The 25,844-nt window shown below is 38.4% G+C and overlaps 2 protein-coding genes across 2 annotated transcripts in view; one reads left to right on the top strand and one right to left on the bottom strand.

The window, feature by feature from the left end:
* The window catches only part of NAPEPLD (N-acyl phosphatidylethanolamine phospholipase D), a 91,783-nt gene extending 79,764 nt beyond the window's left edge, over nucleotides 1-12,019 (bottom strand). The window contains exon 1 of the mRNA XM_010848080.1: nucleotides 11,917-12,019. The gene's annotated coding sequence lies outside the window, so the exon portion shown is untranslated. The remainder of the gene's footprint in view (nucleotides 1-11,916) is intronic.
* A 96-nt stretch (nucleotides 12,020-12,115) lies between these two features.
* Nucleotides 12,116-25,821, top strand: PMPCB (peptidase (mitochondrial processing) beta). The gene is made up of 13 exons (XM_010848074.1): nucleotides 12,116-12,255; nucleotides 13,333-13,473; nucleotides 14,195-14,281; nucleotides 14,741-14,870; nucleotides 16,850-17,048; nucleotides 17,506-17,585; nucleotides 20,011-20,123; nucleotides 20,947-21,090; nucleotides 23,747-23,907; nucleotides 25,030-25,115; nucleotides 25,198-25,286; nucleotides 25,455-25,530; nucleotides 25,621-25,821. The coding sequence occupies exons 1-13, from the start codon at nucleotides 12,154-12,156 to the stop codon at nucleotides 25,683-25,685; spliced, it is 1,473 nt and encodes a 490-aa protein (XP_010846376.1). The 5' UTR covers nucleotides 12,116-12,153; the 3' UTR covers nucleotides 25,686-25,821.
* Nucleotides 25,822-25,844: the final 23 nt, after the last annotated feature.

Raw genomic sequence — 25,844 nt, 5'->3', positions numbered from 1 at the left:
GGGCAAAGGCATAGACTGGGAGTATGGGGTAGGTGGATGCTAACCATTATATTCAGTCTGGATAAACAACAAACTCTTACTGTACGGCACAAGCAACTATATCCAGTCTCCTGGTATGAACTATAATGGAAAAGACTATTAAAAAAAAGAATATGCATGTGTGTATAACTGACTCACTTTGCTGTACAGCAGAGGTTGTCACAACACTGTAAATCAACTATAATTCAATTTAAAAAAACACTCTGGGGTTAAGCATGGCTTTGAGGGAGATGAAACTGGAGATACAGAGGCTAGGCTACTGTTCCAGTCCTTGAAACACAGGTACATTTAATTCCATCAGGTGACCTTGGAACAACTGGGCCAGCAGCAAATTCAAAATCAAAATCATCTCTACTTACAAAGAAGGTGTGGTGTGTATATATATATACACAATATAATATTACTCAGTCATAAAAAAGAATGAAATATTGCCATTTGCACAATATGGATGGATCTGGAGAATATCATACTAAGCAAAGCAGAGAAAGACAAATATATCACCTATATATGGAATCTAAAAAGTAATACAAATGAATACGAAACAGAAACAGACACACAGACATAGAAAACAAATTTACGGTTCCCAAAGAGAAAGGGGACAGGATAATTAGAATGGGATTCACAGATACACACCACTATATATAAAATAGATAAACAACAAGGATTTACTATATAGGACAGGGAACTATATTCAATATCTTGTAATAACCTAGAATGGAAAAGGATCTGAAATTATATACATATATATGTGTATGTATATATATATAAACTGAATCACTTTTCTGTATGCCTGAAACTAGCACAATATTGTAAATCAATTGTACTTTAATTTTAAAAATCATCTCCGATTAATTTCCCTTTTTAATCATGATGAGATCAATGTTTAACATATTATAGATGTTCAGTACATTATTATAGATTGACTAATGGCAGTTCATAAGAGGATTTTAAGATTTATATCCAGTTTTAACATTAACTCAAAGTTCATATATTTAAACCTTTACTTATATTTGGTCCAAGATAATTTAATTAAATAAGCTACTAGGCTGAAAGAGAAAGAAACCCTTGGAGGAGGAAAGCATGGGTTTTAGAGTCAGAAAGCCTGAAATTAGATTCAGAGTTCAGACTTTCATTCACTTTGTGCCTTGGCAAGTGGCCTAATCCCCTTGAACCTCAGTTTTCTCACCTCTCTAATGTAGATAAAGAAACACCACCACCTGCCATTCTATTTTCTACCCCTCCACCCTCCTCCTCCTGAGCAAAGAATGTAAATTAGCGAAGTTTAGTTTTCTAAGTGCTTCCACTTAGAAACACATAAAGGAGCCCCATACAACTTCCAAGTCATAGTCCAAGATACCATGTATGCATTTTATCCATTACCAGCTACACTCATCTTGAAGACAGACACCAAAATCACAAATTCATTTATCTGTTCAACAACTTATGAGCTCCCCCACGGGACTAGACATGGTGCAACTTTTGGGGGTAAAACAGGCATGGTCCTCACTCTCACAGAGGACAGGGCTAATAGAGAAACAGGTACAATGAATTAACCCACAAACAAACATAAAATTGATATTTGTGAAAAGTGCAGTGAAGGAAAAGAAGGTGGACATGAGACAAAAATGAGGAATGTCACTTCTACTGTGGGCATCTTAGGGCAAGTTCTCTAGAAGTAGAGCCTGAAGTGGGGATGCCTGTGCAAGTGATTCATTGAGAGAGCACTCCCAGGAGTCCGGAAGGGAGTGACAGCAACAGAATGAGGGCAGGGGGAGAATCTGGGCGAAGGTGGGGTTAGGACCAGATGGTGAAGATGGGTGGGACCCAGATCTCTGTGCTTTTGAAAGTTCCTCTGGTGGTTTCCGGAGAAGGCAATGGCAACCCACTCCAGTATTCTTGCCTGAAGAATTCCATGGATAGAGGAGCCTGGTGGGTACAGTCCATGAGGTCACAGAGTCAGACACCACAGAGTGACTAACAATACTACTACTACTAGCTATCTCTATACAAACATGGTGAAATCAGCCAGGGTTAAGAAGAGAGGGATGCATACAAAAGATCCAGGTAGATAGAAAACCAAACTGACTTGACTAGCTTCTCTCCCTGGAAGCCTAAAGTTTTACTTATTTATTTTTGGTTGTGCTGCGTCTTCCTTGCTATGTGCTGGCTTTCTCTAATTACAGAAAGTGGGGTCTACTCTTCGTTGGGGTGTGTGGGCTTCTCAGTGCAGTAGCTTCTCTTGTTGCAGAGCATGGGCTGTTAAGTGCAGTGGGCTTCAGTACTTGCAGTGCAGGGGCTCAGTAATTGTGGCTCCTGGGCTTTAGAGCACTGGCTCAGTAGCTGTGGCGCAGGGGGCTTAGTTGCTCCGTGGCCTGTGGGAACTTCCTGAACCGGGATTGAACCCTTGACCCCTGTATTGGGAGGCAGATTCCCAACCACTAGACACCAGGTGAGCCCCTCCCTGGAAATCTAAATTACTTAATTGGCAGATCATCATTCCTATAGTTTCTGAATTGCCTATTCTTTTCTCAGGTACCAGATAATGGAGAAAATGTTGAAAATAGGTTCAATTCTCACTTTTGTAAGAATCCTACGTCTGTTGAATAGCATCCTGTGACCCAGGTGATTTCGTACTCTTGTGTATTTGTGTTAAGATCTTTATAAAAGCTTCTCCAATATTAAATTAGAACCTAAGGCAATGGCACCCCACTCCAGTACTCTTGTCTGGAAAATCCCATGGATGGAGGAGCCTAGTAGGCTGCAGTCCATGGGGTCGCTAAGAGTCGGACACGACTGAGCGACTTCACTTTCACTTTTCACTTTCATGCATTGGAGAAGAAATGGCAACCCACTCCAGTGTTCTTGCCTAGAGAATCCCAGGGATGGGGGAGCCTGGTGGGCTGCCGTCTATGGGGTCGCACAGAGTCGGACACGACTGAAGTGACTTAGCAGATACTCTGTCTTCTACATTCCTTCTCTACCAGACCCGTTGGGTGCCTCCTGTGAAGATTTAATAAGTTTAAGTCTATCCTAAAGATGTGACTTAGTGACTGAGCGCACACACACACACACACACACACACACCCTACTGGAGTCATCCATAGCAGAATATCTTTCTAGAAGGTACTGTAGGTCTTCACTACAAAAAAGACAGAGTCTCTGGGAAGGTTTGTGGAGTAAATGGAGCCCAGGGGAAGAAACATTTAGTACATATCAGTCCAATGTGAGTCAAGGAGCACTGAATGGATAGTCAATGGAGAACAAGATGAGGAGGAAATTCATGATTTAAGAGTCCCAGAAAGACCACAGGGTATGCAAAAATCCTTGAAATTTGGAGTCATCTAGACTAGCAGAGGGAGAAGGCAATGGCACCCCACTCCAGTACTCTTGCTTGGAAAACCCCATGGATGGGCTGCAGTCCATGGGGTTGCGAAGAGTCAGACACGACTGAGCGACTTCACTTTCACTTTTCACTTTCATGCATTGGAGAAGGAAATGGCAACCCACTCCAGTGTTCTTGCCTGGAGAATCCCAGGGACGGGGGAGCCTGGTGGGCTGCCATCTATGGGGTCGCACAGAGTCGGACACGACTGAAGTGACTTAGTAGCAGTGGCAGACCAGCAGAAAATAAAGGTGAGGAAGACATAAAATCAGATTTTGCTATCATCATAAATGCTGGACATAATTTCCTATAGAAAAAACAGTGGCCTGAGTGGATGTAAGTGGGAGTTCAGATTTTTCAGCAATTACTTTTCTCCTACCACACTTGTTTATAATTGATTCCTAGTTAATAAACACAAACCAGAACTTTGAAGGATGTGAAATTGTTTGTATAAAGTACCCTACATTTTCCTCTGCCTCTGTCCTCAAGGACAAATCAGGTAATCTGTAAGAATGACAAACATAGACACACTTTCACACACTCACTCAAACTCAGAAACATTCAAGACATAGAAAAAATGCGTAAGAAGGACTTTGACAATAGTCATGTGGGGGGGCCATAAGCTACATTCCCAGGGATTGACTGTGGCCTCTGTTCCCATGGTGATTATACATTCAACTCAGGGCCTCCTTCCCACTCAATGTAACCTCCATTGAGAGGCAAAAAAACAAAAGGAAATAAAGCTAAAGCACTTCAGTGGTCCACACTGGGCACAAAGGCTGCCAGTACCGTAGCCAGATGCAGGGAGCTGCTCCAACTGTCACATTACACACCTCATAGTTCGCTAATAGCTCCCTCCTCATTAGAGGGCCACTGTAGAAAATGCTGGATCAGGAAAGCTTTGTGAAACATGCAAAGATTTTTTTACTCCAATTCATTTGCAATTTGCTTTATTACCTTATTAGTTATGCACAGATGAACAATTCTAAATTTCTCTTCCTATATCAATTTGTAAGAACCTCTGTGACTAGTGTGTGTGTGTGTGTGTGTGTGCGCACGCGTGCACCTGACTGTGATACGTGATGATCAGTAGATAGAAACAGTACTTTTCCCACATGGTTCTTTTCCCACAATAGAAAATTATTTTGGAACTGTAACTTCTTTTTTGCCTAAAATTCAACTTTTTATTTTGAAGTAAAAGAAATAATATATAGAGATCTTATGTACCTTTTATCTATCTTGTCCAACAGTAATATTGTTCATAAATGTAATACAATATCACACCCAGGAAATTAACTTTTGATATCAAGTCTAAAAATTCTTTACCTAGCCCTACATCCCAAAGATTTTATGTTATGTTTTTCTAAAAGTTTTATAGTTTTACCTTTAAGTCTATGATTCAATTTTAGTTGATTTTTATATAAGGTGTGTGATTTAGGCTGAGGTTCACTGAGGGAAGTGGGGAGGGTATCTAGAAATATCCAACTGCTCCAGCACCATTTGTGGGAAAGGGTATCCTTTGACCATTAAATAACTTTCTCATATTTGCCAAAAATTAGTTGGCTAGATGTGTGTGGGTCTATTTCTGGCTTGAGATAATCACAAAAGATTGAGATGAAAATGACAAAGCTTCAAGAACTTGGAGAGATGCTAATAAACATGGAAGACAGATAAAGTAATTCATCATAAAGAGAACTGTTATCCCCAATAAAGAACTCACTGAGTGGAATGCCAGAATATGTAAACAAAGAGAATTTTCCTAAAATGAAGAAAGATGTGAATCTGCAGATTGAAAAAATATATTGTGTTCCCTGAAATTTTGATGAAAATCACTGAACACAAAAATTACTCAAAAAAAGAAAAAAATTACTCAATATTATGATATATCCATAGTTATTAGACTTCAAGGGTAAACTATTTTTTTCTTAGATTTTCAAACAGACAAAGTGAGCCATACTTAGGGTAGTTAAAACAAATCTGGTTAGCCTCTGTTTCTCCAAAGCAATACTGAAGAAAATAATGGAGCTGTGTTTATGAAATTCTGAGCAAACGAAAATGTGACCCAAGAATATCAAGCCCAGATAAAATATTGTTCAAGGATAAAGACAAAAGCAGATATTCTCAAACATGAAAAGCTTAAAGGAATTTGACATCCATAAAGAAACTTTCAAAACAACAAAACTAGCAACAACTATTTGAGAATGATATTCAGTCAAAAGATTAATCAGTTTAGAAAAGCCGCATAAAAGGACTGGTGATAAACGTCAACCCATTTAAATATCATGACCATACCAACAATAGTGCTGAGACAATTAGACATCCTATCTCATATGGTATTATAAAAATTAACTCAAAATGGACCACAGACGTAGATGAAAGAACTAAAATTATAAAATTCTTAGAGGAAAACACAGATGTAAATCTTCATAATCTTTGTGCATTTTTTAAATATGACACCTAAAACACAAGCAACTAAAGAAAAAAAACAAATACACTGGACTTCATCAAATAAAAACTTTTGTGCTTCACAGACTCAGTGGAGAGACTGAAGAAGCAAGGTCTGAAAATGAGTAGGAATCAGAGGCTAAGCAGGATGCGTACAACACAGCCTCCACCGGGAGTTCAGTGCCTCCAACACGCCTGGGCTCTCCAGGGGCCACTTCTGCTATAAGTCATTTCCCCACCTCCCCTACAGTCCCCCAGACATCAAAGTCATACTCAAATCCCAATGAGATACCATTTCACCTCCACTAGGATGGCTAAAATAAAAAAAAAGACAATAACAAGTAGTGGTATGGATGTGGAGACATTAGAACCCTTACGTGCTGCTAGTGGAAATGTAAAGTGGTATAACACTTTGGAAAACAATATGATGGTTCCTCAAAAAATTAAGTGTAGAGTTACCATTTGACACAGCAATTCCACTCTTAGGTATATACCTGAGAAATGAAAACAGATGTCCACTCGTATACTGATGTTCATAACAGCGTAAGTCATAAGAACAAAAAGGTGGAAATGATCCACAGGTGTATATCCATGAAACAACATTATTCAGTAGTAAAATGAATGAAGGACTTACATGTTCGGCGACATGGACGAACCCTGAAAATACTATGTAAAGTGAAAGAAGTATAGTCCTTGATTACAAGAAACAAGTATACTCAATGATTATATGAAAGACTATACATTCTATTATACCATTTTTAGAAATGTCTAGAAAAGGCAAAACTGTCAAGAAACAAAGTAAATTTTTTTGGGTAGTTACCTAGGGTTGAGGGAAAAGGTAAGAGTGGAGGTTGACAGCAAAGGGTATGGGTTTCTATTTTTGAGGTAATTAAAATGTTCTGGAATTGGTGGTGATGGTGACCCAACTCTGAATATACTGAAAGTCACTGAACTGTATAATTTAAGTGGCAGAATTATATGATGTGTGAATTATTTCAAAATTGTTACCAAGACTTGGATAAAGGATTTGAATAGATATCTTAGTTGTTCTGCTTTTAAGATTTTCTCTGTCTTTCTATAGTTTTATCATTATGATATGTCTAGGTGTAGACGTCTTAGAGTTTATTCTACTTCGACTTTGTTCAGATGTTTAGACATGTAGATTAGTGTTTTCCATCAAATTTGGGTGTTTTGGATCATTATTTCTTCAAAGATACTTTCCCTCCCTTTCTCTCTGTACTTTCTGTCTGGAACTCCCATTATGTGCATGTTGGAATGCATGAAGGTATCTCAAAGAAATCTGAGGATCTGTTCATTTCCCTTCATTTTTTTCTCTTAAACTCACAGACTGTTAATCTCAGTTGATCTATCATCACTTTCTGGCTCTTTCTTCTACCTGTTCATAGCTGCTGTTGAGCCCATCTAATGAATTTTCCATTTCATTTATTATATCTTTTAATTTCAGGCTTTTGACTTAAAGATAATTACTATCTCTTTCTTGATATTCTGTATTTGATGAGACATAATTCTCATACCTTCCTTTAGTTGTTTAGACATTGTTTCCTTTAGTTTTGTGAACATTTTAAAAACATCTTATTTTAAAAGGTCTTTGTCTTTTTAGTCCAATGTCTTGGTTTCCTCAGGGACATTTACTTTGATGTTTTTTTCCTGTGCGTGACTGTATTTTCTTAGTTCTTTGAACTGTAATTTTTTTGTTGAGAACTAGACACTTAATATAATGTGTCAGTTCTGGATATCAGATTCCACTCTCTCCAAGATATAGTCGCTGCTATTTGCTTTAGTGACTTTTCTAAATGAATTCCTTAAATTCATGTGTTACCACTGAAGTTTCTGCTCAAATAGCTTAATGGTCAGCTAATAATTACACAGATACTTCCATGAATGCCTAGATCCAATGAACTTCTCAGTCGTTGTCAAGAAGCTCTGTGTATACCTTCAACATTTAGCCAGGCAGTTGACAACTCAGCCTTAGCTTTTTCTTCCTGCTTGCACAGAGCCTCGAGGTCAGTCAGTGGGTTCTCAGGTCTCTCCTGGGCATGTGTACAGCCCTGAGTATGCACACAGCCATAGACATGTGCAGGGCTTTCCAGACTCCCAGAAATATGTCTGGGCTTTTTATTTTTTGTTTTTTTATTTTTTGTCTGGGCTTTTTAAAGCCTCTATAGGTAGACCTCAGAGATCTTGTAGGTTCAGTTCCAGACTACCACAATAAAGTAAATATTGTAATAAAGTGAGTCACATGAATTTTCAATTTCCCACTTTACATAAAAGTTATGTTTATACTATACTGCAATGTACAATAGTACTATGTCTAAAAAGCCAATGTACAGACCTTAATTTAAAAATTATCTCTTGCTAAAAAGTGCTACCCATCATCTGGGCCTTAGTAACATTCAAGATCACTGACATCGCAGATCATCATAACAAATATAATAATAGTGAAGAAAGTTTGGAATATTGTGAGAATTACCAAAATGTGACATAGAGACACAAAGTGAGCAAATGACCCAGGAGAAAATGGTGCCAATAGGGTTGCCGCGAAATTTCAATTTTTAAAAGTCACAACATTTGTGAGACACAAAAAAGTATAGAGCAGTAAAACAAGGTATCCTTATATGGACAACTGAGGCCCTAGCTTTTTCTTTTAAGCTTCTTGGTTTGCCTATTGTTTGCTACCTCCAAGCAGCCACCTAAAGTTAGACAGCTGCCTCTAAATATTATCGACAAACATCTCCAGAAGAAGGCTTCTGGCCTCAAGTCAGGTCAAATAAAGGCAAACTCACAAGTGAGGTCATCCAAAAAAGCATGAAAAGTGAAAGATGTGAAAGTGTTAGTTGCTCAGTCATGTCAACTCTTTGCAATGCCATGGACTGTAGCCTACCATGCTCCTCTATCCATAGAATTTTCCAGGCAAGAATACTGGAGTGAGTTTCCATTTCCTTCTTCAGGGGCCGTCCTGACTCAGGGGTCAAATCTGCATCTCCTGCATTGGCAGGCAGATTCTTTACCGCTGAGCCACCAGGGAAGCCCCAGTGGAGCATGAGACAGGTCAAATAATTTAGATTCTCTGGATTTGAGGCCTTGAAGGAATTCCAACCCAATTTTGCCCTCTCTGGTGGCTACCAGGCTACTGATTTTCACCTTGGTTGTGAGATCCTGGTTTTCAAGGGTACGAGTTAGGGGTAAGGGGCTAAAGACAGAGTTAAACACTATAGTTTTAAACCCTTAAGTTAGAATAGTATGAAGCTCAGTATTTTTACTGAGATTTCAGTGTTTTTACTGGATAAAAAAAAAAAAAAATAGCACCCAGATTACTGCAAGCCTTGTTTAATTTTCAGAGTTTTGAAAATGTTGATTCTGGCCATTTTTATTTTTCATTTATTTATTTAGGCATGCTGCGTGGCATGCGGGATCTTAGTTCCCTGGCCATGGATCAAACCCATGCCCTCTGCAGTGGAGGCCCGGAGTCTTAACCACTAGACTACCAGAGAAGTCTCATATTTTGGCCAATTCAGTTTTCTCATTTATTTTATGAAAAGAAGAGAGAATTTTCAGAGGTCTTTATCCTGTCATTTTCCCTGAGATCCTAAGCTAAGTTTGAATTAAGATATGCTGAAATTTCCCAGGTGCTTCCTGTGGTTATACCTAAATATTTTTGTATATATGTATGATGCTTGTATTTCTTTATTGTTAACACACATTTGTTTTATAAACATGAAGGAATAAACTTGGCTGTCTTTATTATATAATAGACCCTGTAGGCTGAACTGTGGATCATAGCAGAAGGGAGAGGTGGAGAGAGATGAGTCTGGAAAGATAAGCAGGAATCAGCTCATGAAGGGACCTATCTTCCATACTAAGGAGCCTTCACTTTATCCTGACCAAGGGAAGTTACTGGGGGGTTCTTCACAATGGGACTATCATACTAAAAGTTGCACTCAAAAAAGACCCCTTGTTCCAAACACTATGACAGTTGGGCTGGAGTAGATTGAAAAGGCTGGAAAGGGGTGTATTAATTGGATGTTGAGAATGAGAAACAGGGAGGAACTGAGGATTAAATCCAGGTTTCTGGTTTGGATGTCTAATGAATGGAGGTATCATTGGCTGTTTTCATTGACTATACAAGAATAGACTTAGGAGCAAGCCAGTGAAGTGCATTCTGGACAAGGTGATATTGAGGTGCCAATGGGATATTAAAGTGTAGTTGTCTAGTCACTGAATGGTTAAGTGGCCTGGTCTCAAAAGAAAGACAAACAGGGAAGGCCTCAGGTGAAAGTGGAAACCATCAGGGAGAGTGTGCAGTGGAAGAGGCCCAGGCCGAGGTCCAAAACCCTGGGGAACATGAGCTTTCAGCTTAAGGTAGGAAGCCTTACGAGCAAAGGCTTTGGAGCTACAGCGTATTATTAGTATCCTGAACTCTAGTCATGTATGGATGTGAGAGCTGGACTATAAAGAAGGCTGAGTGCTGAATTATTGATGCTTTTGAACTGTGGTGTTGGAGGAGACTCTTGAGAGTCCCTTGGACTGCAGGGAGATCCAACCAGTCCATCCTAAAGAAAATCAGTCCTGAATAATCATTGGAAAGACTGATGCTGAAGCTGAAACTCCAATACTTTGGCCACCTCATGCGAAGAACTGACTCATTTGAAAAGACCCTGATGGTGGGAATGATTGAGGGTGGGAGGAGAAGGGGACGACAGAAGATGAGACGGTCGGATAGCATCACGGACTCAATGGACATGAGTTTGAGTAAGCTCCAGGAGTTGGTGTTGGGCAGGGAAGCCTGGTGTGCTGTAGTCCATGGGGTTGTAGAGTCGGACATGACTGGGTGTCTGAACTGAACTAAACTGAACTCAGGCAAGTTGTTTATCCCAGTTTCTACATCTATAAAAGAGCACAGGAATAGTACCGTTACTACAGTGCTGGCTATTTTTAGTCTCACTAAGATATATGTGCATGAAGAGCTGCCCAAGAAAGTAAAGAAGAAGGGACTAGAAGAAAGAGCATCTCTTAAAGGAGGATTTTCCTGGTGCCTCAGTGGCAACTAGAGAGTAGCCTTTGCTCACTGCAACTAGATAAAAGCCTGCACAGCAACCAAGACCCAGCACTGCCAAAATAGATAAATAAAGTAAAATAAAATGATACAGTGAGGAAAGTCCACTTCCCTGGTGGTCCAGTGGTTGAGACTCCTCTTCCAGGGCTTCGCTGGTTGTCTAGTGATTAAGAATCTGCCCGCCAATGCACTGGACACAGTTCTATCCCTGGTCCAGGGAAGATCCCACATACCTTAGAGCAACTAAGCCTTGTGTGCCACAACTACTGAGCCCAAGAGAAGCCACTCCAATGAGAAGCCCGTGCAAGATAACAGAACAGTATATAATGGAACAATAGCACCCTTCTCTCTGCAAGTAGAGAAAGCCCCACTGCCACAGCAAGGAAGACCCAGCACAGCCAAACAAACAAACAAATCTTAACAGAAAGAGTCCTCTTCCAACACAGGGGATATGGGTTTGATCCCTGGTCACGGGAACTAAGATCTCACATGCCACAGTGCAACTACACCCACAGCGAGCAATTACTGAGCTACAATAGTTCATAGTCAACTACAGGCGCCCAAACTAAAGAGCCCCCGTGCTCTGGAGCCCCACCACCACTAGAGAAGTCTGCGCTTTGCAAGGAAGAACCCCGTGTACTGCAACTAAGACCCCATGCAGGAAAATAAATAAACAAAAATTTTAAACAGATAGAATGAAGAAAGAAATCCATGTCAAGGACTGTATGTCCATCTTTCAGCAGTTAGTGGCTTCACAACAATTTCTGTGGAATGGGATGAGCCAGACTGTAAGGTGCTGAAGTGTGAATAGGTGTCAACACTGATACTTGCTTCTCTCCCCTCACCACGCCCGTCCCATGCACTAGAGACTTCCTCTAAGGACAGTGAGGAATCATGTTCCTCATATTACGGATCAAATCCCTCCTTTTCCAATCAATTTTACCCACCACTGGGATAATATGTTGCCCCAAGTTACCTTTTTCTACATTTGTGCACTTGCACGTCGTAGGAGATAAAAGTAACCGCTGATACAGGGGCTTCTACAGACTCCCTAATTCGTGTTCTTCAGTCAGCACCACGTCCTGAAAGATTCCAAGACCGCTTACAGGACTGTCATTCCCATCATGGTCGCTAGGTGGGGTCCGCCCTCTCGTCTGGGACATCAGGTCATGACCCCGGAAGCACACCCTTCCTACAGTCCCAAACTGAGACGATGGCGGCGGCGGCGGTGGCCCGAGCGGTGCTATTTTCTGCGGCGCGGCGGCGGCTTTGCGGTTTCACCGAGAGGCTCCTAATCGGAGGCGCTGCTGGGCGGGTGAGCTTCCGTCTACTTGTCTGGGTGCCACCTGGAATCAGGCTAGACCGGGCCTTACCCTTAGGACCCTGTGCGGCGACCCTGAGTTAACGGGCGCCCGGCTGGGCCGCGGGCGTCCGCCCCACACACCTCCACCTGCGGATCGGGCCTTAGCCGGGACGCGTGGGGCATCCGCCTGCCGGGGACGCTTATTCCCGTCGGCGCTGGGCTGGCTTTGGTCACCCGCAGCGCGTGACCTGCCAGGGACGTGTGGGATGACCGTGGTTTACTAACCCCTCCCCCACGTTACTCAGTCATTATAAAGAGTGCGTGTTGATTATTAAAATCGCAGTGGTTACAATTGGCGGGGTGGGGGGGGGCGGGTGGGGGTTGCTGTTAAAAACTGAGGACCCACCCCCATCCGCTCCGAGTTCTCTTTTTGCCTAAAACTGGCTCTCGTCCTGATCATCAGCTCTGGTTCCTGTGAACCCTGGGGCAGCTAAAGGGAAAGTTTGTCTGTATATGTATTTTTCTCGTAAGAGACTAGCTTTCTCTAGAGTTCGAGGGACTTTTAACATATGTATAAAGAAGAAAACATATGGGGACCTGCGAATAGTCCATAGTCAATTAATCAGTCAGCCAGAGTGTATCTTGAGTAATTACCCTTCTTTCTACCCTCTTTTTCTGTCCTTTTCAAAACTTTGCTTTTCTTGAACAGTGGCAGCTAAGCATTTCTATGCTGTGAGTGTATTTTTATATTTTTTTCTCCTTTTCTTGACCTTTTTCTCCCCTTCTTGTTCCCTTTATGAGTACTAAACATTTCTAGAAGTATTGAAATAAAAGTAGTTTCTTTTAGGATAATGACAAAAACTGTTCATTTTTCTTCAGGAAAGGGCATGTTTGTAGACTTGTTGCTGGCTTTAGGAAAGTGGTTGGTCGAGGAATATTCCTAGGGTAGGCAAAGGGGTGGATCTAGTGAAGTAAAAGTTAAGGAGGAAAGAGTACTTTAGAGTCTCTTTGACATAGATTTGGTTTTCCAATCAGTAATTTGTATTAAGAACAGTGATATGTTTTGCTGCTTCCTTTCTCCCCAACCAGTCTTTATATTTTGGAGGAAACAGATTGAGAAGTACACAGGCTGCTGCACAAGTTGTCCTGAATGTTCCTGAAACTCGAGTAACCTGTTTGGAGAATGGACTCAGGGTGGCCTCTGAAGACTCTGGGCTCGCAACATGCACAGTAAGTGCTTTAGTTTGACCCCTCATTAGGAGACAGCAGACTGTACGTGTAAAGCTTTTCAGTAGGTTGGCAGGTAGATGGAAGGAGCAGCAGTTATTTTGCCTTGACAAGTGATTGTCCCTTGTGACGCTTTTCTTGTAATACTTCCATACTGGATGCGTGTGTGCTTAGTTTAAGTGACTACATCTTGTAGCAGGTTGTACTGTGCAGTGTTGATAATAATGAGAGCAGTGTACTTGCTGGACTACCGTGTGCTAGATGTTTTTACATATCTTGTCTTATTTGATCTTTAAAATACTTCTTTGTAGCAGGGATCATTTCATCCATTTGATAGTTGAAAAACAAGATTCGAGAAGTTAAATGGTTTTGTCCAAGGTTACAACTAATACATGACAGAACAGGATCTTAACCTAGATTTTCTGACAGTCTCTTCTGATGTTCTTTATCTTATACTTGATAATTGACTGTAGTAACACACTGGGCTAACAATCTGGGTCCTCAGTAAAGCTGCCAAGTGTTTGCGGCACCCAGTAGACTGACGACTAAAATTTTTAAATCTCATAATTCATAGGATTATATTGTCAATCCAGTCAAGAAAACTTTAATGTTAAGACTGGAAAGCATTTGTCAGAAAAAGGAAGAACACTGCTCCCACCCCTACCTTATCCCCTCAAAAGAAAGAAGATGACGTCTTATCTAATTCTTACCTGACTATATTAAGGTTGGGCTCTGGATTGATGCTGGAAGTCGATATGAAAATGAGAAGAATAATGGAACAGCTCACTTTCTGGAGCATATGGCTTTCAAGGCAAGTTATAAAGATTATTTTTTAAATACATTTTAAGAGATAGTAAACACAAAGTCTTATTCTAAGACTACGTGATATAGTCTTATATATAAGACTATATATATGTCTTATATATACTACTTCAAAAGTATAGCATGTCTTATTTTTATTATTTTTTAGAATCTTTCTTTTTTCAGGATAATTACCTGGAATAATTACTGATAATTGCTCTGTAGAGGTGAAACAAAGATTTTCTCTTGGGATGTAAATGTCATCTGAAAGTATGTCACTATTTCTGAAGCCCGATGTAGTTTAGAAACCAAATTTGGTCCTTACATCAAACTGTACATAGGCTTCTGTCCTCACCTCATATTCATTGTCTGAACTGTGTCGAACAAATGAGGGATAAAGGAAGAGATTTTATATTTATATATATATATATTTTTTTTTTTTTTTTCCCCTCTCTCTCTTTTATTTCAGGGCACCAAAAAGAGATCCCAATTAGATCTGGAACTTGAAATCGAAAATATGGGTGCTCATCTCAATGCCTATACCTCCAGAGAGCAGACTGTATATTATGCCAAAGCATTCTCTAAAGATTTGCCAAGAGGTATTATTATTTATACTGCAGATATATAATTTTCACAGGCATTCAGAAACAATTTAGTACTGTTTTCATTATGTTTCTTGAGAAAGAGTAAACCCCAGAAATGTGAAAATAAGTGAATCAAACTCCGGGTGAGGGGGCACCTATTTTTTCTACCAATATGACAAATGATATTAAATATTTATAGGCTGCAAGACTTGTACAAACCAGGTCCTAACACTTGATTCAAATATTAATTCCTCCAGAGTCATACCTGGGTAGCAAATGATTTTTAACTGTTTTATTATATGTTCACTTTTACTGTCTACTTTTTATTTTTGTTTTTTCTCTGTTCTGTTATCTGAATTTTTCATTTCTCTTACAAGCCAGAACATATTTTATATCTTCTGACTGCCGGGCTTTGTTTTTGAACAGAACGTGCTTGCTTCTTTATTTCATTTGCACATTCTGGTTCCTCCTCCTGGAGTGCACTTCTTTCTTAGCTTCCTTTACATTAATTTCAATTTCAAATTTGAATTTCTAAAATTCAGTTTATTTAAACTAAAACCCCAAAAAATAAACCTAAAACAGTTCACTCATTTTTCCCTCCCCCATCTCTGGTGATGACCAATCTGAATGAAACTGTATCATTAGAATACTTAAATAATAGTTTGCCCCACCTAACTCCAGGTTGTTTGGGTTTGTAGCTGCTTCTGGAATAAACAAGTGATGGTATTATATATGTATATGTGTGTGTGTGTGTGTGTATGTAAATTCTTTGATACTTGTATATATCCTATTTCTGACTGCATTTGACTTAGAATATCTTTAAGGTCCAATTTAATTTCAGGTATGTTATTGAGGATCTATGCTTTTAAATTTCAGTATTATATATACATTAGAAAGAAGATTCTTATTAAAACATAAATATTGGGAAATATGAATCCCCACTTTTAGGTACTAGTCTAGACTACTACTTCCAAATAGAGGAGGCTCTTCATACAGGATCTCTCATTTTCCCATCTGTCTTTGGGCTCTTCCTTACCCATCTGGGCCTTTACTTCTCTGGACAGATGGGATTTTATTGTTTTTAAATTTTATTGGAGCATTTTTTATTTGATTCACAACATGGTGTTAGATGGACAGATAGCTTTAATTTGGTTTTACAAATTATTTTTTCCTCTTGGTCATAATCTCAGTCCCAGCTTATTCTTGCAGTCTGTTTTGTCATTTTGGGCAATGTAGAGGTAATTAATTACAGGAAGTCCTTGGTACTGAAACATTTTTGCTTCTGAAACAAGTCCACTTTAAGTGAACTTAAAGAACAGAAGTTTATAGCAGGGTAACATAATGAAAGTTGATAAATTTGTTTTCTGTTTACTAAAATTTAGATTGTGATTACAACTGTATACTAATTCTTCAAGGATAGTTGAGGTTTCTCTTTTTTGGAGAAGTATGTACTTTCTCTGATAAAATTGCTTAATAGCATGATATATCCTTTAGTTTACTTGTGACTTTTTACAAATTAGGGTCGTTTTTGTATAAATATTTGAAGGTTTTATCAGTTTTCCCCAAGGGTCACTTAATTATCCTTTGATAGTCACATGTATGTCTTTTGGGGTAATTATCCTTTTCTACAACTGTTAACTATTCCAGCTCTGTTGAATCATCATTTATCAGAGTCTTTGATAAACAGTCAGAATCTAACCAGCACTGACCATTAATTGTAATTAAGTGGGGAAAGATGTTTGAGACGACACTAATTCTCGCAAATTTAGGAATTTTCTCCAAGCTCATCTGTACCACAAGGGATTATATTTTTCATTTTAATTTATTCCTTTTAGGTATATCAAATGTACAGAAACATTTATTTCTTCCAGTGTAATAATCATTTATTCAGTATTGAGTGCTGGTCACTATCATGGTTTCTGATGCTAATTTAATAGATATTAATAGTGAAAATTAAGACTCAGTGTTTCTTCCTGTGTTTTATTTTCAATTAGCTGTAGAAATTCTTGCTGATATAATACAAAACAGCACATTGGGAGAAGCAGAGATTGAACGTGAACGTGGAGTAATCCTTAGAGAGATGCAGGAAGTTGAAACCAATTTACAAGAAGTTGTTTTTGATTATCTTCATGCTACAGCTTATCAAAATACTGCACTTGGACGGACAATTTTGGGACCAACTGAAAATATCAAGTAGGTATAATTCTCAGATTTTTTTTTTGAGAAAAAATTTGAATTGTGAAAATTAACATTCACAAACATTCAAAAAGTATGTTTCAGAAAGTAATTTTTTACCCCCAATAATCTGAATGAAATGGTATCATTATAGTACTTGAACGACCCTTTAGCCCTACTTGACTTCAGGTATCTGGGTCCTATTTCTGGAGTAAACAAGTGATGATACTACATTTTATATATATATATATGTTGAAATTCTTTGATACTTGTTGTATATATCCTATTTCTGACTGCATTTAACTTAGAATAACTTTAATATCCAATTTAATTGGATATTAAAGGTATATTATGTGAGGTATATTATGTGAGGTATATTATGTGAGGTATATTATGTGAGGTATAAAGGTATATTATGTGAGGATCTTTGCTTTTAAATTTCCCTTTAGTACTGCTTTTCTTACTCCATTTACAGATCTATAAATCGTAAGGACTTAGTGGATTATATAACCACACATTATAAGGGACCAAGAATAGTACTTGCTGCTGCTGGAGGTAAGTTTAAATTTCTACGACTGTTTTAAACAGTGATATGCTTATCAGTTTGAGCCTGTTGGGAGATATCTTTAGAGTTTTCATTTACAGAGCAAATTGTTTAGTATGCTGGGTAAGGGCAATGCGGAACACTGAAACTGGACTTCCCCCGTCTTCTCTTTACTTAGTAGAGTTTTTTAATAGGAAAGCTTAGTGACCCTCTAGTATATAAGTGTACATACATAATGGAATTTACTTGCAAGGAAAGGGCAGATGGGTGAGCTGGAAGATAATGACAGTGGAAGATAGTGTTCAACAGTTTGGGAATCTCTTGAGATTTTAAATTATTTCTTGAGAACTAGCTTCATCCTTGGTCAGGCATGGCCCGAGTATGTTACGTTGTTTATTCATTCTTTGATTTGTTCGTTCATTCAGTAGATCTGCTAATTACTGAGAAGGGGAAGTATACAAGGGATTTTGAGACTATTTAATGGGAATTTGAACATGAAAGTGGCATGAGGACAAGGCCTCCTTGGAGGAACAGAGAAAGTAAGTTCAGGTTAGATTTTGCTAGATTTCCCGGTAGTCTGAATTTAGGCAAATAGTACATTTTATTGGTTTCCAGTTTTATTTTCTCTTTTTAAGACAAAACGAAGATTTACATGGCATGTTCTTTTGTGTAAATTTTCCTTTAGAAATGATAATAATTTAAAATTCTAGTTGGCCAGGATAGACTTTATTACTTGGGAATAATGAAGAAGATGAAAATGAGGTTAACTGTCAGAAACATGTTACCTTTGTGTGGCTCTGTGTGCTCTAAAGTTCTCGAGTTAGTAACTCTGTTTCTAAAATGGCTGGTGGTGACTGGAGTTCCACAGTGAAACTGCCTTGGAAAGGGGACGCTGTTGGTTGGATGGGGCCTCAACAACTAAGTTGTCTAGGAGATTCTGCCATTGTTGGTGGCATATGGATGCAGTGGGTTTTGTCACAGAGTTCATTGGTTCATTTTGACATTGTCAGAATTGGGATATCTTACAATTAATTGCCTATCCTAGATTAATTAGCATATTGTCTTATTGGTACATAAGCGATGATGTTTCTTATAAGCAGTGGCATTATAAATTCAGTGAAACAGGCCAGACCCAGCTTCATTAAAAAAAAAAAGAAAAGAAATTATTGGCTCCCCTGCCTTTTAGATAGAGGTAAGTAGAGGTGGTACTGGGACAGGAGCTGAAAGTCTGGAACATCCAACCAGGAGGGCTACAGATAAAGGCAGTAGAACAGTGGAGGTGGTTGCCAGGTGCTGAGAATTGTGTCCATGCTCACGGGTCTACCCTCTGCTTGTCATCTTTGTACCACCAAGTTCTTCCTATTGTCACCGTCTGGACTGATATCCAAGGTGGCTCTCCTATGTAGTGATTGTGAAAAGAACGTGTATATAATCATTCACTGTCTTGTTTTATACCAGAGATTCTTTGGAAAATATGGGTGTAAGTTGTGCTTTTATGTTCTAATGGAATGTTTCATTAAAAAAAAAATTTCGTGGCGATATTTTTTAAGGCACTTACCCATGCCTGAATTAGTCTTGTAAGTTTAAGAATCTTTCACTGAATCTCTTTAGGCTCAAGTTTGGAAAATAGGGCTATAGAATCCAAGTACTTCTTAAATTTTGGATAGCAAATAGTGAGTATTTGATTAGCTATGAATTTATTCAGGAATCTGTATGAGGTTATTTTAGTCCTGAATTTTGATAGCAGAGCACAGAGAATAAAGTATGTCCAGCTTTCTTTAAATGATACAGAGCTCATATTCTTTTCTACTTTAAAAATTTTATTGAAAAGTGACCCTTTTTTGCTAGTTTGCAACTAGGACTTTTGGGGGCTTCCCTAGTGGCTCAGTTGGTAAAGAATTCACTTGTAATGCAGGAGACTGCCTACAGTGCAGGAGACCCAGGTTGGATTCCTGAGTCGGAAAGATCCCCTGGAGAAGGAAATGGCAACCCGCTCCAGTATTCTTGTGTGGGAAATCCTATGGGCAGAGGAGCCTGGTGGGCTACTGTCCACGGGGTTGCAAGAGCTAGACATGACTTAGCAACTCAACCACCATCACCACCACCATTTAGGACTTTTAATTACTTAATATAACATGATTTTGTATGGAAAGTAATACCTTCAAGCTATCTTATCCTTGTCTTTGAATCAGTGGATGAAAACTGATTGTTATTCAGAATGAGAAATCTGTGCAACTGCAAGTCTTATCAACCAGGTATAAAATGTGCTTTGTGAGCTTACTCTTGAAAAGGCTTTTTACTGACTGCAAGTAGTCCTTGTGTAACCTGTATCAGTTATACCACCTTAAGCTCATTGTAAACAGAAGTACTGGCAGTTAATTGTGTGCTTTACATTTTATTGCTGCTGGATATATGAAATATTTTCCTTCAATTTAGGAGTTTCCCATGATGAGCTGCTTGAGTTAGCAAAATTTCATTTTGGTGAATCTTTGTCCACACACAAAGGAGAAATACCAGCTCTGCCTCCATGCAAATTCACAGGAAGTGAGGTAGGCCGAACCTCCTAAGCTTTTAACCCTTTTGGTTTCTTGTGTTGTATTTATGACCGTTCGTACAAAATGTGCCTGTTCCTAACACTAAAATGGAGGAAACCAAAGGAGTCCAAACACACATGGACTCAGTTGCTTATATTTCTTCCTGTTCCATGTATTTAACCACCTATTTTTCTTTTTTAAGTAAAGTATTATTTGGTCTTTTTGTGCTTTTTGACATTATGCCTATTTTCCTATTGGCAGGGCATAAAAGTAATCTTTTATTTTAAAAACATTCCACATTTTGCTACTATTAGATTTATTCCTGACTGAGTCTACCCACAGTACATTTCTGGGCGTAGCTGTTAAAGCCAGAACTTCTAGAGAAATCTGCTCTCCGTCAGCTATTTCTTTAAGCCTCATTAGAAGCTTTGTTTGCCACATTAGGGATGATGCTCATATATTAGTATCTGGAAAGAAGCCTGATTTTGGCAGTTACATTAGACTAGCATTGGCAGTACAAAAATAAGCCTGTTAAGATTAGCCTAAATTTAGACAGAAAAATTCAGACTGATGATTATTTTTGCCAGTTAAATAATGCAAAGCTTTTTGACCACATTAATTATCTGGTAGCTACGTGTCTGTAGTATTTCAACTGGAGATCTTCTGGTGAAATCCTTCTGAACTATGGAGTATAATGAGGCCTGATTGTTTAAAAAACAAGAGTGTCATGGTGAGCATTTTAAGTTTGCAATTAATAGCACTGGTGAATTAGTTTCTTGTCAAGCATGTTATAGAGCGGTAATCTTAACTAGAGCTTTGCATCCTTTATCCCAACTAGATTCGAGTGAGGGATGACAAGATGCCTTTGGCACATCTTGCGGTAGCTGTTGAAGCTGTTGGTTGGGCACATCCAGATACAATCTGTCTCATGGTTGCAAACACACTGATTGGCAACTGGGATCGCTCTTTTGGAGGAGGAATGGTATGTGATTTTAAAAGTAAATTTCCATAATGAGAAGATAAAACTGTGCTATGAATTTTGACTTACGTATGAACTGATCCTGGATTGCTCCCAGGCAAGAAAAAAAACTTTATTTTGGTGTATTGTTAAATTTTGGTTAAGGATAGAAGGATTCATTGATAGTACTATATCAACATTAATATCCTAATTTTATAACTGTAGTAAGGTTAAATTCATTGTTTTTCAGAAGTGCATATTAACAAGTATTTGGGGGTAAAAAGGATATTTGCACTATATTCTCAAACAGTTGAAAAATATGTTAAAGAGAATTGATAAAGGAAAAAAAGTTAACAGTTGTTAAGGAATTTGGATAAAGGTAATTCTTTGTACTATTTTTGTTCCTATTCTGTTATGTCTGAAGTTACTCCAAAGTTTATCTCATCCTCTGCTGCCCCCTTCTCCTCTTGTCCTCCGTCTTTCCCACCATTAGGATCTTTTCCAGTGAGCCAAGCCTTCACATCAAAGTATGGTGGCCAAAGTATTGGAGCTTCACTTCAGCATCAGTCCTTCCAATGAATATTCAGGGTTGATTTCCTTTACCATTGACTAGTTTGATCTCCTGGCAGTCTAAGGGAGTCTCAGGAGTCTTCTCCAGCACCACAATTTGAAAGCATCAATTCTTCGGTGCTCAGTCTGTTTATGGTCCAACTCTCGAATCAGTATTTGACTGCTGGAAGAACCATAGCTTTGACTATATGGACGTTTCTCAGCAAAGTGATTTCTCTGCTTTTTAATACACTGTCTAGGTTTGTCAGTTTTTCGTCCAAGGAGCAAGGATCTTCATTTCATGGCTGTAGTCACCATCCAGATTTTGCAGCCCAAGAAAATCTGTCACTGCTTCCACTTTTTCCCCTTCTATTTGCCATGAAGTGATGGAACTGGATGCCATGATCTTAGTTCTTTGAATGTTGAGGCTTAAGCCAGCTTTTTCACTCTACTCTTTCACCCTGAACAAGAGGGTCTTTAGTTCATCTTCATTTTCTGCGATTAGAGTGGTATCCTCTGCATATCTGAGGTTATTGGTATTTCCCCCAGCAGTCTTGATTCCAGCCTGTGATTCATCCAGCCCGGCATTTCGCATGATGTACTCTACCTAGAAGTTAAATAAGCAGGGTGACAATATATAGCCCTGTCATACTGCTTTCCTAATTTGGAACCAGTCCATTATTCCAAGTCTGGTTCTAACTGTTGCTTCTTGACCTGTGTACAGGTTTCTCAGGAGACAGGTAAGGTAGTCTGGTATTCCTGTCTCTAAGAATATTCCACAGTCTGTTGTGATCCACACAGTAAAAGGCTTTACTGTAGTCAGTGAAGCAGATGTTTTTCTGGAATTCCCTTGTTTTCTCTATGATCCAGTGAACATTGGCCATTTGATCGCTGGTTCCTCTACCTTTAGTCTATACACAGTTTGTACACCTGGAAGTTCTTGATTAACATACTGCTGACACCTAGCTTGATGGATTTGGATTTTGAGCATAAGCTTACTTGCATGTGAAGTGAGTGCAATCGTATGACAGTTTGAACATTCTTTGGCATTTCCCTTGGAATGAAAACTGACCTTTTCCAGTCCTGTGGCCACTGCTGAGTTTTCCAAATTTCCTGACATATTGAGTCCAGCACCTCAACAGCATCATTTTGGGATTTTAAATAACTAACAAAATGTATATATTTGTACTCAAAGACCTTGACAAAATATATTTCATACAAATATCTTAGGTTCACATGCTATATTTCAGATTTTTAAGCAAACTGCCAAAAGCTCTACAAAGTACGTTGGTAATAGTGCATTATTTTACTTCTTAAATTAACTTTTTAACTTTTTTGTTGGCAAAGTAAATTGGCATAGTTTATTCAGTTTTTTGGTTTATATGGTTTTTATAAATGATTATTCAGCAAAGCTGGAAGATAATTAATTAATAACCATATCCCACGTCAGTCAGTGCTAGAAGTGGAATGCTGGGTTGGATTAGCCAAGGGATCCTGAGAATGTGCATGAACTACAGTATGTGAGATCATCCCGTTTTTAATTTTAGGGATAGCTCTGTCCTGACAGGATCTGTCACTTCTTTTTTTTGGTTTTAATTTTTATACTGTAGTTGATTTATAATGTAGTTGTGTTAGTTTTGGGTATATAGCTAAGTGATACATATTTGTATAAATCCATTCACAGAGTATTACTTAAGAGTTCCCTGTGGCATGCATAGGTCCTTGTTATTTTATATATGGTGGTGTGTATACGTTAATCCCAAAGTCTGTGAGTCTATTTCTCTTTTGTAAATAGGTTCACTTGTATCTTTGTTTTTTAATATTCTACATTTATATAAGTGATATATTTGCTTTTCTCTGACTTAGTATGATTATTATTTTAGAAGTGGGTGCAAATTCTAAGGATTAACTCTTTTAACATTATGACTTTCTCTGAGGATGATGCATTGGGCTGGTGAGGTAACTATAATTCTTAGTTTCATTGAATTTTAGCTTTTTATTGAGATATTGCTGAATAAAACTGAGAAACTCAGCCTTTTTGGGCAGTCACTATTTCTACATGTCATTTTTCTTTCTGGTAGTCTGCACATGTATACCTACAGTTCTTCTGGACAATTTCTTTTCCTTTCAGAATTTATCTAGCAAGCTGGCCCAGCTTACCTGTCATGGCAACCTCTGCCATAGCTTCCAGTCTTTCAACACTTCCTACACAGATACAGGATTGTGGGGAATCTATATGGTTTGTGAACCAGCCACTGTTGCAGATATGCTACATGTTGTTCAAAAAGAATGGTGAGAAAATAATTTAAATCTTGCTTAAGAATTACCAATTCAGACTACTTTCTTTTACACTGTTGACGGTGATTAATTTTTTATGGTGATAGCATTTTATTAAGAGAACAAGACTAAGTACTGTTCTACAGTAGCAACTGTTGCAATGTTTTAAAGATCACATTTCTTCTGGGTTTCATGTGAAGCTGATTTATATTATAGAAACTTCTTAATCATTAAGTAGCAGATTACTTCAGAAAGATCTTAAAAGTTAAAAATGTTTAAACGCCAACTAGAATTTTAGGAAATATTTCTAAACCTATTTGGCTTGGAAAGGCTGTGTTAAAAATGAATCTGAAGTTGCCATTGCTAAAAGAAATGTAGTGTTTTAGTCAAATCTAGTACCTTGAGACAGGCAGAAGGTCCCACGGCTTCTTGGAAAACTGTTATTTAGCTCTGGTCCCTTTCCTACACCATTCTTAAATGGTTTATGCTCTAGCTAGATGTGAAGTGCAGTAGCTCAGCCGTGTGCAACTCTTTGTGATCCCGTGGACTGTAGCCTTCCAGCCTCCTCCATCCATGAGATTTTCCAGGCAAGAGTACTGGAGTGGGTTGTCATTTCCTTCTCAAAGGGATCTTCCTGACCCAGGCATTGAACCCTGGTCTACCACATTGCAGGCACACGCTTTACTGTCTGAGCCAGACTTAAAGAGATGTAATCATTAACTTAATTATTAGGTTTAAATTAGACTCAGCTAGAGTCTTTTGAGAAACCAGTGACCCACTGATCTATCTATCCCCTAGCAAGTCAGATCCTAACACATGGGGATTCACAAATTTTCAAAATGACTGTAGAATTTCTCAAAATGCAGTCAGCCTATTTTTATATTGTAGTGAATCTCTGCTAACCATATCCCTTTTGAGAAATTAACCCTACCAGGAAAATAATCAGTAATATTTTAACTTTGTGTAACTGTTGGGATCGATAGTAATTTCAACTTTTTACTAAATTGAATTCATAATCAATTGTACATTGTGGTATAACAGATAATATAGCATCCTTTCTTTCTTTAGGTCATTAACTCATAAAACACGTAACATTTTCAAATTACTTGACCTTTGATTTTTCCAAATGGCTTTTAGGATGCGACTGTGTACAAGTGTCACTGAAAGTGAAGTTGCTCGTGCCAAAAATCTTCTGAAAACAAACATGTTGCTGCAACTTGATGGTAAAAGAATAAAGACTTAGGTCTTTTTTTCACATGGTTTATCTAGATTCCAGTCCTTAGTTTTCTTTTTTCATTAAAACAGGTTCCACTCCCATCTGTGAAGATATAGGTAGGCAAATGTTATGCTATAATCGAAGAATTCCCATCCCTGAGCTTGAAGCAAGAATTGATGTAAGTAGTCCTTAGATACTGCTGGATCTTGTGTAAAACAATCTTTGTTATTAATACAACAGCTCAAGATAGGTATCATAAAATTTGCTTTAGCTCTAAAACATTCCAGGTATACAATGTCTTTACTACTACAAAAAACTCCGAATGCTTGTATCTTCAATTTTTCAGGCTGTAAATGCTGAGATAATTCGAGAAGTGTGTACCAAATATATTTATGATAAGAGTCCAGCTGTTGCTGCTGTTGGTAAGCCTGACTCCTAGTCTCCCATGCAGAAAGTTGGCTAAGGACTTTCCTTTTATTTAGTTATAACTGTCTTTTCTTTTAAATCCTTAGGTCCTATTGAGCAACTACCAGATTTTAACCACATTTGCAGTAACATGCGCTGGCTTCATGATTAAAAATGCTCCTAATAAACATTTGGAACATTATAAAACTGAGACCCTCAAGTTGTAAAGAAAAAAAAAAAAAAAATCTATACTGGTAAATATGAATAAAATACTGTATGCTAGACTTTGAAAGGATAAGACCACCACAGTGAATGGTAGATTCTCAGAGTT

The sequence above is a fragment of the Bison bison genome, unplaced genomic scaffold, assembly GCF_000754665.1.
Source record: "Bison bison bison isolate TAMUID 2011002044 unplaced genomic scaffold, Bison_UMD1.0 scf7180017864260, whole genome shotgun sequence".
Lineage (NCBI taxonomy): Eukaryota > Metazoa > Chordata > Mammalia > Artiodactyla > Bovidae > Bison > Bison bison.
This window is presented reverse-complemented; position numbering and strand designations above follow the sequence as displayed.